A 14,955-nucleotide genomic window follows, 5' to 3' on the forward strand; every position below is an offset into this window, starting at 1 on the left:
TATAAATATTCTTTCATGGGGCAGGGTGGGCAGTGGGTGTGGAGGGGCATCATTTTTGATGTCAAAAGCTGAATTGCCCTGGATCTGTGGGGCTTGCTTGGAATACTGAGAGGCCTAGACAGAGTGGACGTGGACAGGATGTTTCCATGAGAGACTAGAACTCGAGGGCACAACCACCGAGTGAAGGTGGTTGTGTTAAAACAGAGATGAGGGGAAATTTCTTCAGCCAGAGGGTGGTGAATCTGTGGAGGGCTATGGAGTCCAGGTCATTGAGTTTTTTAAGGCAAGGATAGATACATTTTTGAACAGTAAAGGAACTAAGGGTTACAGTGAGCGGGCAGGTAAGTGGAGCTGAGCCCACAAAAAGATCAGCTCTGATCTTATTGAATGGTGGAGCAGGCTTGAAGGGCCAGATGGCCTATTCCTGCTCCTAGTTCTTATGTTCTATGTTTGAATGGTGGCACTGCTACCTCACAGCCCCAGGTTCAATTCCAGCCTTGGGTCATTAACTGTTTGGAGTTTACACATTCTCCCTGTGTCTGCGTGGGTTTCCTCCGGCTGCTCCGATTTACTCCTACTGTCCAAGATTTGCAGATTAGGTTGACTGGTCATGCTAAATTGGCTCTAGTGTCGGGCAATTAGAAGGTAAACATGTGGGGTAACGGGTATAGGCTCTGGGTGGGATTATGGGCCGAATGGCCTCCTTCTGTACTGTAGGGATTCTCTGATTCTATGATAAACAAACAGTGATACAGATGCCATTTTGGTGCAAAGCTGATTGCCATTACCATCACTACAGAATAAGGAGACAGTTGCTGGATTCTGCAGAATGGGTACTGAGCTGCGTGGTTCAGGTTCCATAGTAGACCTTCACCACTTTGTCAGGGGATCAAGTGTTCCCTTCCCAATATGGCACCTTAAGCATGTAATCTAATGGAGTGTCGCGCTGCCGGATATGCCATCTTTCAAACGAACCGTCTGACCTTCAGTGAGAGCATTGGTCAGCCTCGTTTTAAAGAAACGATTTTAAAAAAAGCACAAGGAAAGTTCTTGTCTACACTGAGGACGCATGCGCTATCGTATCCTTTCTGTGTTAAATATCTGTTGCAGTTTTCCTTTCTCCTTTTGTTCGGGTCCACTACACCTGAGTGAGCCTTTGTCTGCACTGTATAACTGTTACACATTGGCGAAGAATTGATCCGAGATTTATTTGTCTGTTTCGCAAAGGCATGACCCTGAGCCTCAGCATGAGCAGCACCACTATGGGATGGCTATTGTGGATATCTCTCTTCTCAGTGGCTTCCAACCAGAACGACTTGATTTAGAAAAGGTCAGTATTCCCTTTCTCTTAGGTGGGAGGTGGGGCGGCGTTTTAGAAAGTGTGTTATTTTTGGAATGGTTGGCTGCCTGCTGAATAGTTTGTGAACCACTAACAGATCAGCATCAAGCACCATAGACAATCAGTCGCCAATGCTTCAAGTGGATGGCACGGTGATGCCGTGGTTAGTGCTGCTATCTTACAGTGCCAGGGACCCATGTTCATTTCCAGCCTTGGGTGACTGTGTGCACATTCTCCCCGTGTCTTCATGGGTTTCCTCCAGGTGCTCCGGTTTCCTCTCACAACTCAAAGATGTGCAATTTGGGTGGATTGGCTGTGCAAAATTGCCCTTTAGTGTCCCAAAATCTGTAGGTTAGATGGAGTTTTTTTTTGTGACTCATGTTACCCTTGAACCGAGTGGCTTACTAGGCTATTTCAGAGGGAAGTTTTGCCTCATAGCACCAGGGAACCAGGTTCAATTCCGGTCTCGGGTCCCTGTCTGTGTGGAGTTTGCACATCCTCCCTGTGTCTGCGTAGTTTTCCTCCGAGTGCTCCAGTTTCCTCCCACAGTCTAAAGATGTGCAGGTTAGGTTAATTGGCTAAATTTCCCCTTAGTGTCAAGGGTGAATACATGGGATTAGGTGGATCGGGTCAGGTTGGGTTTGTGGTCAGTGCAGACTGGATGGGCCAAATGGCCTCCTTCTGCACTATGGGGTTCTATGGTTTGACAGTCAAACACATTGCTGTGACTCTGGAGTCACATGTCAGCCAGACCCAGGTAAAGATGGCAAATTTGATTCCCCAAAGAACATTAGTGAATGAGATGAGTTTTTCTGACAGTCGACAATGGTTTCATGTTCTTCACAGGTTTTTAACTCCAGATCTTATTAATTAAATTCAAATTCCATGGCGGGGTTCAAACACGGATCCCCAGAACATTAGCTGAGCATCTGTATTAATAGTCTAGCAACATTAGCCATTGCCTCCCCTATTAACTATGTGGGGTTACGGGAATAGGATGGGGGGGAGGACCTGGGTGAGATACTCACTGGAATTCTACCACCCCTCCCGCCATGGAATTGGAACGGGCAAGGGACGGACAACGGAAATGTCCGTTTGACATCGGATGGAAATTTCTGGTCTCACGTGAGGGGGGCTGTAAAAATCTTGTCTGAGTGTTTGTTCAGATTCAGTAGGATGAATGGCCTCCTTCTGCACTGTTGGGAGTCTAAAATGTACACTTTTGCTCAATTTCCCACCATTCGCACACCGTGTTTAACACAGATGTGCATTGAAGTGAACATAATAGTGAAGAGTAAGCCTAGCTGATGGTAAATGCTAAGAAAAGGTTCATAGAATCCTTACAGTGCAGAAGGAGACCATTTGCCCAGCGAATCTGCACCAACCACAATCCCACCCAAACCCTATCCCCATAACCCCATGCATTTACCCTGACTCTCAGGGCAATTTAGCATGGCCAATCAACCTAACCTGTACATCTTTGGAGAATGGGAGGAAACCGGAGCACCCAGAGGAAACCCACACAGAAATGGGGAGAACATGCAGACTCCACACAGACAGTGACCGGAATTGAACCCAGGTCCCTGGCCCTGGGAGGCAGCGGTGCTAACCACTGTGCCACCAAGCCGCTTCAGATGTGCCAAGTGAAAGAGAGCAAAAAAAATGACTTTGTTCCCCGCTTTGCCTAAAATCCTTGTCATAATATTGGTGGCTGCTCCAATAAGAACAGTAAGAGGTGACTGGGATATTTGGCGTGGGATGTAGCCAGATTGCTGGGAGAAGATTAGTTGGATAGTTAAGCAGACCATTCATTACCATAGTGTTCAGTTGTCCCATGTTTGACAATGCATGTTTGGTTTATTCTTGACTGGGTGTGGTGTCTGGAGGCAAACAGCTGTAAAGGTGAGACAACAGACAAAGAACAAAGAACAACACAGCACAGAAAACAGGCCCTTTGGCCCAACGAGCCCACACCGCCATCTTAACATTATGAGCCCCTGCTCCACTCATGACCCTTGTCTATGCTTATGGCATTCCACATTGAGGGAAGACTAATTTAGGGACAATTTGTTACACCAGTCAGCCTAAGAGCACATCTTTGGGGTGTGGGAGGAAACCGGAGCACCCGGAGAAAACCCACGTAAGCATGGGGAGAACGTGCAAACTCCCACAGACACTGGCCCAAATCCATGTATCTGCACAGCAAACAGTGATAGTCACTGAGCTGTCGTGTTGCCCAGCGTCTGGTCCAGACATTTTAAAACATTCTACTCAAAGATCTTGCACACATGCAAGCTGGTGTATCATCTCTGCATAGCTCCTCAACATAAATCATGATAATTAACAATAAAAAGATTATCTTCAAATGCCATGCAGGTGCAGCAGGCAGTAAAGAAGGAAAACGGCACGTTGGCCTTCATTGCAAGAGGTTTTGAATACGGGAGCAAGGATGTGTTGTTGCAATTATACAGGGCTTTGGTGAGGCCACACTTAGAATATTGAGTGCAGTTTTGGTATCCTTTTCTGAGGAAGGATGTTCTTGCTCTCACGGGGCTGCAGCAAAGGTTTACCAGGCTGATTCTGGGAATGACGGGACTGATGTATGAGGAGAGATTGGCGAGGTTAGGATTGTTCTCACTGGAATTCAGACAAATGAGGGGGGATCTCATTGAGACTTAGAAAATTCTAACAGGACTAGACAGGATAGATGCAGGAAGGATATTCTCGATGGTGAGGAAGTCCAGAACCAGGGATCAGAGTCTGAGGACTTGAGAAGACCATTTAGGACAGAGATGAAGAGACATTTCTTCACTCAAAGAATGGTAAGCCTGTGGAATGCATTACCACAGGAAGTAGCTGATGCCAAAACATTGAATGCATTGAAGAGGTGGCTGGATATTGCACTTGGGGCGAATGGGATCAAAAGGTTATGGGGAAAAAGCAGGATTAGGCTGTCGAGTTGGATGGTCAGCCATGATCATGATGAATGGTGGAGCAGGTTTGAAAGGCCAAATGGCCTCCTCCTGTTCCTATCTTCCATGTTTCTAAAAAACACTAAACAATCAGTGTTACAATTGGTTCATAATCTAATTCTGGATGAAGTGGTCAAGAAAAAAGGGAGATGTGACTGTTTTGTAAACTTTTTCAATGCAGTTGATTTCCGAGGTGCCATGTCATCAGTGTGCACGCATAAAGACAGACAGAAGCAAGGTGTGATAGGAAATAGAAACATAGAGACTAGAAGCAGGAGTAAGTCATTCTGCCCTTTGAGCCTGCCCTGCCATTCACTTTGATCATGACTGATCATCAAATTCAGTATCCTGATTCTCCCCCTGCCTTCCAAAGTCCTTGATCCCTTTAGCCCCAAGAGCTAGACATAATTTCTTTTCAAAATCAGACAACCTTTTGGCCTCCACTACTTTCTGTGATCGTGAATTCACCACCCTCTGGGTGAAGAAATTTCTCACCTCTGTCCGAAAAGGTTTACCTCCTTATCCTCAAACTCTGCCCCCTAGTTCTGGAGTCCCCCACCATCGGGAACATTCTTTCTGAATCTATCCTGCCCAAACCTGCTAGAATTTTAATCTGACCCATTTTCCTTGCGCACCATGGTGGGTAGAGGGGAGTCGGTACTTCAACATCCCAGAGTTCATAATAATCCCATTTTTGATTCCCAAATACTTCCACTCACTCTGGGCCATATGTAAGCCAGCCTCTGGGAATTTGCACTTCCTAACCCTCGTTCCGTACAATGTTTTCTATCGATTCACACCTAAAGTAAATGTAAGTAAAAGTAAAGTTTATTTATTAGTCATAAATAAGTCGCACATTAACACTGCAATGAAGTTACTGTGAAATTTACCTAGTTGCCACACTCCGGCACCTGTTCGGGTCAATGTACCTGACCAGCACGTCTTTCAGTTTGTGGGAGGAAACCGGAGCACCTGCAGGACCCACACAGACACAGGGAGAATGTGCAAAGTCCACACAGACAGTTACCCAAGCTGGGAATCGAACCCGGGTCCCTGCGGCTGTGAAGCAGCAGTGCTAACCACTGTGCCACCATGCCAATCCCCCACTGTGCCAGCCCCATCTAGACACAATGGTGCACCGGTTTTAGATCAATATCATCCCACCATACAAATGGGCAGCACGATGGCACAGTGGTTAGCATTGCTGCCTCACAGTTCAATTCCTGGCTTGGGTCACTGCCTGTGTGGAGTCTGTGTGTTCTCTCAATGTTTACGTGGGTGTCTTCTGGGGGCTCTAGTTTCCTCCCACAGACCAAAAGATGTACTGGTTAGGTGGCCACGCTAAATTTTCCCTCGGTGTACCTTAACAGGCGCAGGAATGTGGCGACTGAATGGATAGCGCATAAGAAACAATATTTTTCACTGTGTGCTAATACATATCATAAATCAAATCAAATGACGAGGGGATTTTCACAGTAATGTCATTGCAGTGTTAATGTACGCCTACTTGTGATACTAAAAAATAAACTTTTAAATAGTCATTTTGTAGATATCATGGAATCATTACTGTGCAGAAGGAGGCCATTCGGCCCATCGAGCCTGCACCGGCCACAATCCCATCCAGGCCTGACTCCCATAACGCCACATATTTACCCTGCTAATCCTTCTGACACTTGGGGCAATTTAGCATGGTCAATTAACCGAAACCACACATCTTTGGACTGTGGGAGGAAACCGGAGCACCGGGAGGAAGCCCATGCAGACATGGGGAGAACATGCAAACTCCACACAGATGGCAACCCAAGGCTAGAATCGAACGCGGGTCCCTTGCTCTCTGAGGCATCAGTGCCAACCACTGTGCCGTCATACTGCCCCATATATAAGGAATATTGCAATAATGTAGACCTGTATCCATCATAAATGAAACAGGGAGCCCACATCGCTGCATTATGTTATACAACAAGAAACATTTCTCTTTCAGGAAAGAGTGGATGTTAACACAATGGCGGTAATTGGAAATTACCTTTTATTTTCCAGTTAAAAAATCTTGCTGATAGATACATTGATGAATACGAGTTCAAAGATGGAAGAGTGCTGCTCTATCTTGAGACGGTAATGGCACCGTTTGCGTGTGTATTTCCTCCTGCAGCTTATTTCATTTAGATTTGTCCCTCTTCTCTCCTGATACAGAATCCTGAGTCCTGAGTTACTGAACAAACAGCCGGTATGAAGCCAGGTAGAACTTTGTTAAGCTGTTGGGTTGAGAATTTGAAGTAAGTCAGTCATTATTTCCACACACACTGCCACTCACTCACTCACACACACTCACAAACACACACACTCTCTCTCTCACTCACACACTCACTCACTCACTCATATTCTCTCACTCTCTCACACACACACTCCTTCATTCACACACTCTCACTCTTTTACACACCCTCTCTCACTCTCTCTCATACATGTACACTCTCACTCTCTCACTCTTTCGCACACATGCTCTCACTCTCACACACACACACACACACACATGCTCCCTCACACACACAGTCACTCACACACATTCCTTCACTCACAGACTTTCTCTCACACACACATACACTTACACACACATTCTCTCTCTCACATGCACACACTCTCACACACACACTCGCTCGCTCTCTCACACACACACTCTCTCACTCACACACTTTCTTACTCACACTCATACACTCACACACACATACTCCCTCAATCTCTCTCACTCTCATACACACGCTCTCTCACTCTCTCACTCACACACCCTCACTCCCTCACACACACGCATACTCACACTCTTTCACACACACACTCTCTCTCATTCTCTAACACACTCTCACTCTTTCACACACTCTCACTCACTCTCTCACATACACACACTGTCTCTCACTTTCTCACACACACATTTTCACTTTCACACACACATTGTCTCACACACACTCTCTCAGTTTCTCTCTCGCACATGCACCCTCACTCTCACACACATGCACTCTCTCACTCTCACACGCACACTTTCTCACTCTCACACACACACTTTCTCACTCTCTTTCACAAATACATGCTCTCACCTTCTCACATGTACATTTTCTCACTCTGTTGCGCACACACAGTCTCTCACTCTTTCACACACACATTCTCATGTTCTCACACACACACTCACACACACATACTCTCACTCCCTCACACACACACACTCTCACGCACACACTCTCACTCTGTCACATACACATACTCTCTTACTCACACCCATGCACTCTCTCACACACACACACACATGCACTCTCTCACTCCTTTGCAAACATACTCTCTCACTCTCTCACACACACTCCCTCGCACACACACACTCACTCTCTCAAACACACTCTCACCCTCTCACACATACTCTCTCACACTCTTACTGTCTCACACACACAATCTCATTCTCACGCACACACTCTCTCTCACACACACACTCTCTCACACACACTCACACTCTCTCCAACACACACACTCTCACTCAAACACTCTCAAGAAATTCCATCTTTTTTTTCAGTAAGGATGACGAGACATTTGTAACATCTTCAGTAAGAAGCATTTGTGGCATCTGGAAACATCGGAACTTCCTTCTGAGACAAAGATTTCAAATGAGAAAAGTCAATATATTGTGGGAGTTGTTTCAATCTAGAATGACTTTATATTTTTAGAAATACAATAACAAACACTCTTGCTGAAGGCATTACTCCTTAAATTTTAAACAAAATTATAGTAATTTTGTTCTGAGCATGTTCAAAATGTTAAGTGTATTTTGCAAGCTATGTATTTTACTAGTATCTTTGTGAATGGACTGTTAAATGGACTGTTCGCTAAATATTTTTAAGACGCGGGTTGATGGGTTTTTGATAAGAGAGGGGATTAAGGGTTATGGGGAGAGGGCGGGAATGTGGAACTGAGCCACGACAGATCAGCCATGATCTTATTGAATGGCAGGGCAGGCTCGAAGGGCTAGATGGCCTACTCCTGCTCCTATTTCTTATGTTCTTATTACGTTCTTATGTTGCGGTTGTTCCCCCCGATGTAGGTCACTGAACAGAAGCAATGTGTTGTGTTTGGTGCGAAACAAATCTTTCCCATTGGATTAATACAACCAGCAAGCGCCATTCTTTACGACTATTACAATCCAAGTGAGTAGAGAGGCTCTGCCTCAAAGTTACTGCTCTGATTTGAATAAGTAGCTGCTGCAGGTTATCGATGCGAGTGGTTCAGGGAGCAAAGTAGTGCCCATTTTAATCCCTGTACAATGTCATTGAATTAAAGTAATGTTTATTTATGAGTCATCAGTAAGGCTTACATTAACACTGCAATGAAATTACTGTGAAATTCCCCTAGTCACCACAGCCTGGCGTCTGTTTGGAATAATGCACCCCAACCAGCACGTCTTTGGACTGTGGGAGGAAACCGGAGCTCCCAGAGGAAATCCACACAGACACCGGGAGAACGTGCAAACTCCACACAGACAGTGACCCAAGCTGGGAATCGAACCCAGATCCCGAGTACTGTGAGAATTACTGAATCCCCAGAGTGCAAAGGAGGCCATTCGACCCATCGGGTCTGCACTGACTCACACAAAGAACATTCTATTTGAGGTCCTCTTCCCCAGCCTATCCCCATAACCTGCACATTTAGCATGGCCAATCCCCCTAACCCGCACATCTTTGGTCTGCCGAAGGAAACCGGAGCATCCGGAGGAAACCCATGCAGACATGGGGAGAATGTGGAAAGTTCACACCACAGTGACCCAAGCCAGGAATTGAACCTGGGTCCCTGGTGCTGTGAGGCAGCAGTGCTAACCACTGCGCCACCGTGCTGACACTGAGACACTGAGTAAATGGGGAGTGAATCATTCCTGATCACACGGTTTCTGCCCTTCACAGAACTGACATCGAGAAGCAGGAGATATGCAACCAAAATATTATGAAGAGAATTATTTCTGTGATCACCTATGATTCCATTTCTTGAATGAGTGACTTTTTTCTCTCTCTTATTATTGTTGGCAGAAGTTAAAACTCAGGATACCCAATTAATAATACATCTAAGAACAGTAGCATTATTGTATGCCATTGGTATATTCTAACAATGTAATTCTTCGGTTGCAGGTCTTAAATGCCGCATTTTTTATAATGCACCAAACCAAAGCACCTTCATTTCAAAACTCTGCCAGCATGACGTTTGCGAATGCGCTGAAGGTAAACTTCCACCAATATATCGAAGTCGCCATAGTCCCAGATGGCTTTTCTCTCTTTTAAGGGGAACCTAAGGATCGCCACACCCCAGGCGATGGGCACGGTTGAGAAGCCGGGGCTTTAATGAATAACTTCAGCTGGTACGGGAATTGAACCCATGCTGTCGGCATCGCTCCACATCATAACTGTTAAGCACCTGGCCAGCCAACTGAGCTAACCTGATCCCCCACCATTGCCACTGTTTCTTGAGATGGCAGTGGGCATGGGTTTGCAAGATGCTGCCTGAGGAGCCTCGGTGAGTTCCTGCAGCGCATCTTGTAGATAGACTGCCACTGTTCACCAATGGTGAAGGGATTGAGTAAGACCATAAGATATGGGAGCAAAATTAGGCCATTCAGCCCATCGAGTCTGCTCCATAATTCAATAATGGCTGATAAGTTTTTCAACCTCATCCTCCCATCCTTTCCCTGCAAGCTTTGATCCCCTTACCATTCAAGAACCTATCTTTCTCTGTCTCAAAGACACTCAATGACCTGGCTTCCACAGCCTTCTCTGGCAGCGAAGTCCAAAGACTCACCACCCCCTGGCTGAAGAAATTCCCCCTCATCTCGGTTCTAAAAGGATCAGTCCTTTATTCAAAGGTTGTGCTCTCAGATCCTAGTCTCTCCTACTAATGGAAACATCTTCCCCATGTCCACTCAATCCAGGCCTTCCAGTATTCTGTTTGTGTTTCCTCGGATTCTGATTCGTCAGCTTGTTTGTGTAAGGGATAGCAATCGACTAGGCTGCTAGATAACAAACTGTTCAACACTCCGCTTCAATATTATTATCAATTTTCATCTTCCTTATTATCAATTTTATTGGGGATCAATATCCTTATAGCTTGCCATCTTGACACTGCCTCAATCTCCCACTCAATAATTCCGATAGGAAGACATCCGAAGATTGATATTGGAGTCCTTTCCACTTACATGTGGGGGAACTTCTTTTTAAGATCACTCTTTCCCAAGTGCTGTCAGGGGGGCTAACGCCAATTAGCTCCTAGAATGAGTTGTTGTATTGTCTCAGAATAGCGACCATTTTATTTCTGTCCATGTTTCTTCAGCCGTACGAGCTAAATTCCCACATTCGGGTGGATGATCTATCCCATTGCACAATATGCCAAAGTTTGTGTCCATGGGCTTCTGCTCTTTCCCTCAGGCCCCTGTGCTCGCAAGAAGCACACTTTCTCTTTGAATATGGCAGAGGACGCACGGATGAATTTCGCCTGCTACAATCCGATTGTCGACTACGGTAAATGCTCTGAATTCCTTGGCTTGTTTTTTTTTATTTGAAGTTTGGGAAAGAACAATGATAAACGCTGCAGGAGCTTTTGAACGAAGATTGTCATAACCTCTTGATTTGCTGCACAGAAGCTCATTAGAGAGAGTGGTAGGTGTCTGGAACTTGCCGCCTGGGGTGTTGGAGCATTTAAGGGGCTTTTAAATAAGCACATGGATATGCAAGGAATAGAGGAATATGGACCAAGGACAGACAAAAGGGATTAGTTTCATTTGGCGTCAAGTTCTGCACAATATTGTGGGCCAAAGGGCCTGTTCCTGTGCTGTAATTTTCTATGTTAGTGGTTAGCACTGATGCCTCACAGTGCCAGGGACCTGGGGTCGATTCCCAGCTTGGGTCACTATCTGTGCGGAGTTTGCATGCTCTCCCTGTGTCTGCATGGGTTTCCTCTGGGTGCTCCAATTTCCTCCCACAGTCTGAAAGATGTGCTGGTTAGGTGCACTGGGCATGCTAAATTCTCTGTCAGTGTATCTGAACAGGTGCCGAATTGTGGTGATTGGGGGATTTTCACAGTAACTTCATTACAGTATTAATGTAAGCCTACTTGTGACTAATAAATATATTTTTAAATATATAAATATAAATATACAAGTATTCGGTGATTTTAATATTCCCAAATAAATAGTTCACAAGCTTAATATTCCTCTAAACATTCAAGTGTCCACCTACTTGATTAAATAGGCTGTCAATTATTGTTGGAAAAAATGTACCTACTATCAAACTTTTTCATCTTGCACTCATCAGGTCAGCTAGGCAAGATAAAATGGTAACAAAGGGAAACAATTTTTATCACAGTTATACTATATGAGAATTGGTATATTGGCCATAATTCTACACAATGGCTGCTTTGCAATGTCATGTAGGAGACAAAAGGATTGACCATCTCTTCTTAACAATAAAACATAAGAAAATTCATTTAAAATTTGTCAGGAAGGCCAAATGCACAACACTGCTGTATAGAATTTCTTCTATTTGGGCACTGATCAGTGTGACAGAGCAGAGCAGTGCACTGCTCATCCTAATTAGGCTACAATTTTAACTCACTAAATGAAGAGTTTTGGAGCGAGTTAAGATCTGGCCCAATTATCTCTCCCCATGGTGGAGATTTTAATGCAATGCATTAATTGTTTTGACACAAAGAATAGTGACTATTTCACTTTGATGCTAAGACGTGAAGACCGTTCATGTCATGACAGACACACCATACAAAGGTTATGAGGCGAATGGGGGAGCCATTTGGCCCAGCATACCGATGTTGATCGGTGAAAAACTTTTCCATTTTATCACCATCTTCTTGCGCAGAGGCCTTGACTCTGTAGGTCACAGGTTAAAAGTTTTTTTTTAATATCTTTCCTGAGAGGTTCTGCCTTTACTCAGCTTTTCAGAAAGTGGGTTCTAGATCTCTATCAGACTCTGTGGGTGAAAACAGTTCCTTGCCCTCCCCTTTGATCCTTCTCCCAAAGATTTTAAAACCCAGTTGGCTTTTGACCCCATTGCTAAGAGATATAGCTTGTCCTTTTTTTCACTTTTAGGGGGTGACATGGTGGTTAGCACTGCTGCCTCACAAACGCCAGGGACCCAGGTTCAATTCCAGTTTGGGTTACTGTGTAGGGTTTGCACATTCTCCCCATGTCTGCGTGCGTTTCCTCCAGATAATCAGGTTTCCTCCCACATTCCAAAGATCTGCAGGTTAGGTGGATTGGTCTTGGTAAATTGACCCGGGTGTCAGTGTGATTAGCAGGGTAAATATGGGAGTTTATTGGAAAAGGGCCTGGGTGAGATTGTGGTTGGCGCAGACTCGATGGGCTGAATGGCCTCCTTCTGCATTGTAGAGATTCTATGAGCTGTTGAAGGTTTGCCTGTCTCTTCCACTGTCAGGAAAATGGCAATGAGGCAGATTTACCTCAACCCGAGTAGTAATTAAAACTGTGGAATTACTCTGACACACTCACTGGCCAACTGAGCCAAAAACTTCCCTAAATCAATATATAGAATCCCTACAGTGGAGAAGGAGGCCATTCGGCCCATCGAGTCTGCACTGACAACAATCCCATCCAGGTCCTATCCCCATAATCCCATATATTTACCCTGCCAATATCCTTGACGCAATAAGGGGCAATTTAGCATGGCCAATGCACCGAACCCACACATCTTTGGAGTGTGGGAGGAAACTGGAGCATCCGGAGAAAACCCACGCAGACACGGGGAGAATGTGCAACTCCATGCAGACAGTGACCCAAGGCTGGAATTGAACCCGGGTCCCTGGTGCTGTGGGACAGCAGTGCTAACCAGCGCTACCCACTATACCACCGTGCCATCCCTAAGCTACAAAGCAAAATGAAGGATGGATTGTCGAGCCCTATGCAACTCCCCTGGTTGCCCCAGGCAACTTGCCTTCTGGGTGGCCAAAACACCCATCATCCTTTGCTTCCTGCCACCCAGCTCCCTGAGTTCCCTCACCCCCCCCTCATACTTCACCGCAGAATCCCAGAGGCTTGTACATTTTTCAGTAGTTATCCATGCGGAACTTTGTCAAAAGCTTTTCTAAAAGCCACGGATGTAGCTCACACCCGCTGCACTGTCCTGATTAATCCTACTTTGTCATCTCCAAAGATAATCAGTTAAATTCATCAGATGTGAACTTCCCTTAACAAATTCATGTCGCATTTCTTTGATTAGTCTATGCCTTTCTCAGTGAACATATAGATTGTCCCTCAGAATTGAACTTGATCATTTGCCCACACAGGTAATGAGCCCAGAATGACTCGCAATGCATCTTCCTCCATTTTAGACAATGGTAGTCCTCCATTTCCCTGGTACTAATCCGGTAGCCTCGGAGGATGTCAAAGATCATGGTCAGAACCTCATCAATTTCTTCCCTTGCTTCTTCAGAAATGCCAAGCATTGGGAAATGATCCTCACTGATGTTTATTACTGAGATTGCATAAATTGAATTACTCAGTGCAGGCTCCATGTTAATGTTAAACCTGATGCTTAGGAGCAGAGAATGGCCATGAGAAATCTCATCCAGTCCGCTTATACTGTGTTAGTTATCAAGTTCGGGTGCAAGTCCTTTGTCACCAGCTCACTGTTGCTTGTTGATTTAAAGAGACAGGTTAATCCTTTTTTTAATAAATGATCTGCACTTGTGAGCTTTCTCTGAAGTTTATAGCAGCAGCGATTAACAGTTTCATTGCAGAAATATAATAATTTATATGTCTTTTATTTGTTTGTGGGCATCACTGGTTAGGCCAGCATTCATGATCAACGTTAATTGCCCCTTGAGAAGGTGGTGGTGAGCTGCCTTCTTGAACCGCTGCATTCCTTGTGGTGTAGGTACACCCACCATGCTGGTAGGGATGGAGTGCCAGGGTTTTGACCCAGCGACAGTGAAGTTTGCGATGCGGCTTGGAGGAGAACTGTAAAATTCACATTCACACTCAAACAGCAAAACAGACACAGACACACACACACAGGCACACACACATATACACTCACACACACACATACACAGCATCAACCATCCCAACACGCACAAACACACACATACATACATATACATAATGTCACTCCCACCTACACACACACATTCACATATGCGCACGCACATGTACACATAGGGGATCACACATACAGACACACACACATATACACACACACACACACACAGACACAGCATCAACCATCCCAACATGCACAAACACACACATACATACATATACATAATGTCACTCCCACCTACACACACACACACATTCACATATGCGCACGCACATGTATACATAGGGGATCACACATACATACATATAATGTCACTCCCGCCTACACATATACACACAGACACACACACATGCATGTTCACACATGCGCACACACATGTACACATAGGGATCACACATACATACATACATACATATAATGTCACTCCTGCCTACACACGCACACACGTTCATACATGCGCACACACATTTACAAACAGAGGATCACACATACATACATACAAGCTTTCACACACACACACCGAGACACACATAAGTTCACAGTAACACACACACACAGGTACACATAT

The 14,955-nt window shown here is 45.1% G+C and overlaps 1 protein-coding gene across 1 annotated transcript in view; it reads left to right on the forward strand.

Annotated features, from left to right (window-relative positions):
• The window catches only part of LOC145348501 (complement C4-like), a 105,460-nt gene that overhangs the window by 84,158 nt on the left and 6,347 nt on the right, over window positions 1-14,955 (forward strand). Inside the window, exons 34-38 of the mRNA XM_080196691.1 lie at window positions 1,228-1,330; window positions 6,349-6,423; window positions 8,384-8,486; window positions 9,459-9,548; window positions 10,746-10,838. Of these exons, the coding sequence (XP_080052817.1) occupies window positions 1,228-1,330; window positions 6,349-6,423; window positions 8,384-8,486; window positions 9,459-9,548; window positions 10,746-10,838 (464 nt within the window). The remainder of the gene's footprint in view (window positions 1-1,227; window positions 1,331-6,348; window positions 6,424-8,383; window positions 8,487-9,458; window positions 9,549-10,745; window positions 10,839-14,955) is intronic.

The sequence above is a fragment of the Carcharhinus amblyrhynchos genome, chromosome 9, assembly GCF_965287045.1.
Source record: "Carcharhinus amblyrhynchos chromosome 9, sCarAmb.v2.hapA, whole genome shotgun sequence".
In the NCBI taxonomy this organism is placed as follows: domain Eukaryota; kingdom Metazoa; phylum Chordata; class Chondrichthyes; order Carcharhiniformes; family Carcharhinidae; genus Carcharhinus; species Carcharhinus amblyrhynchos.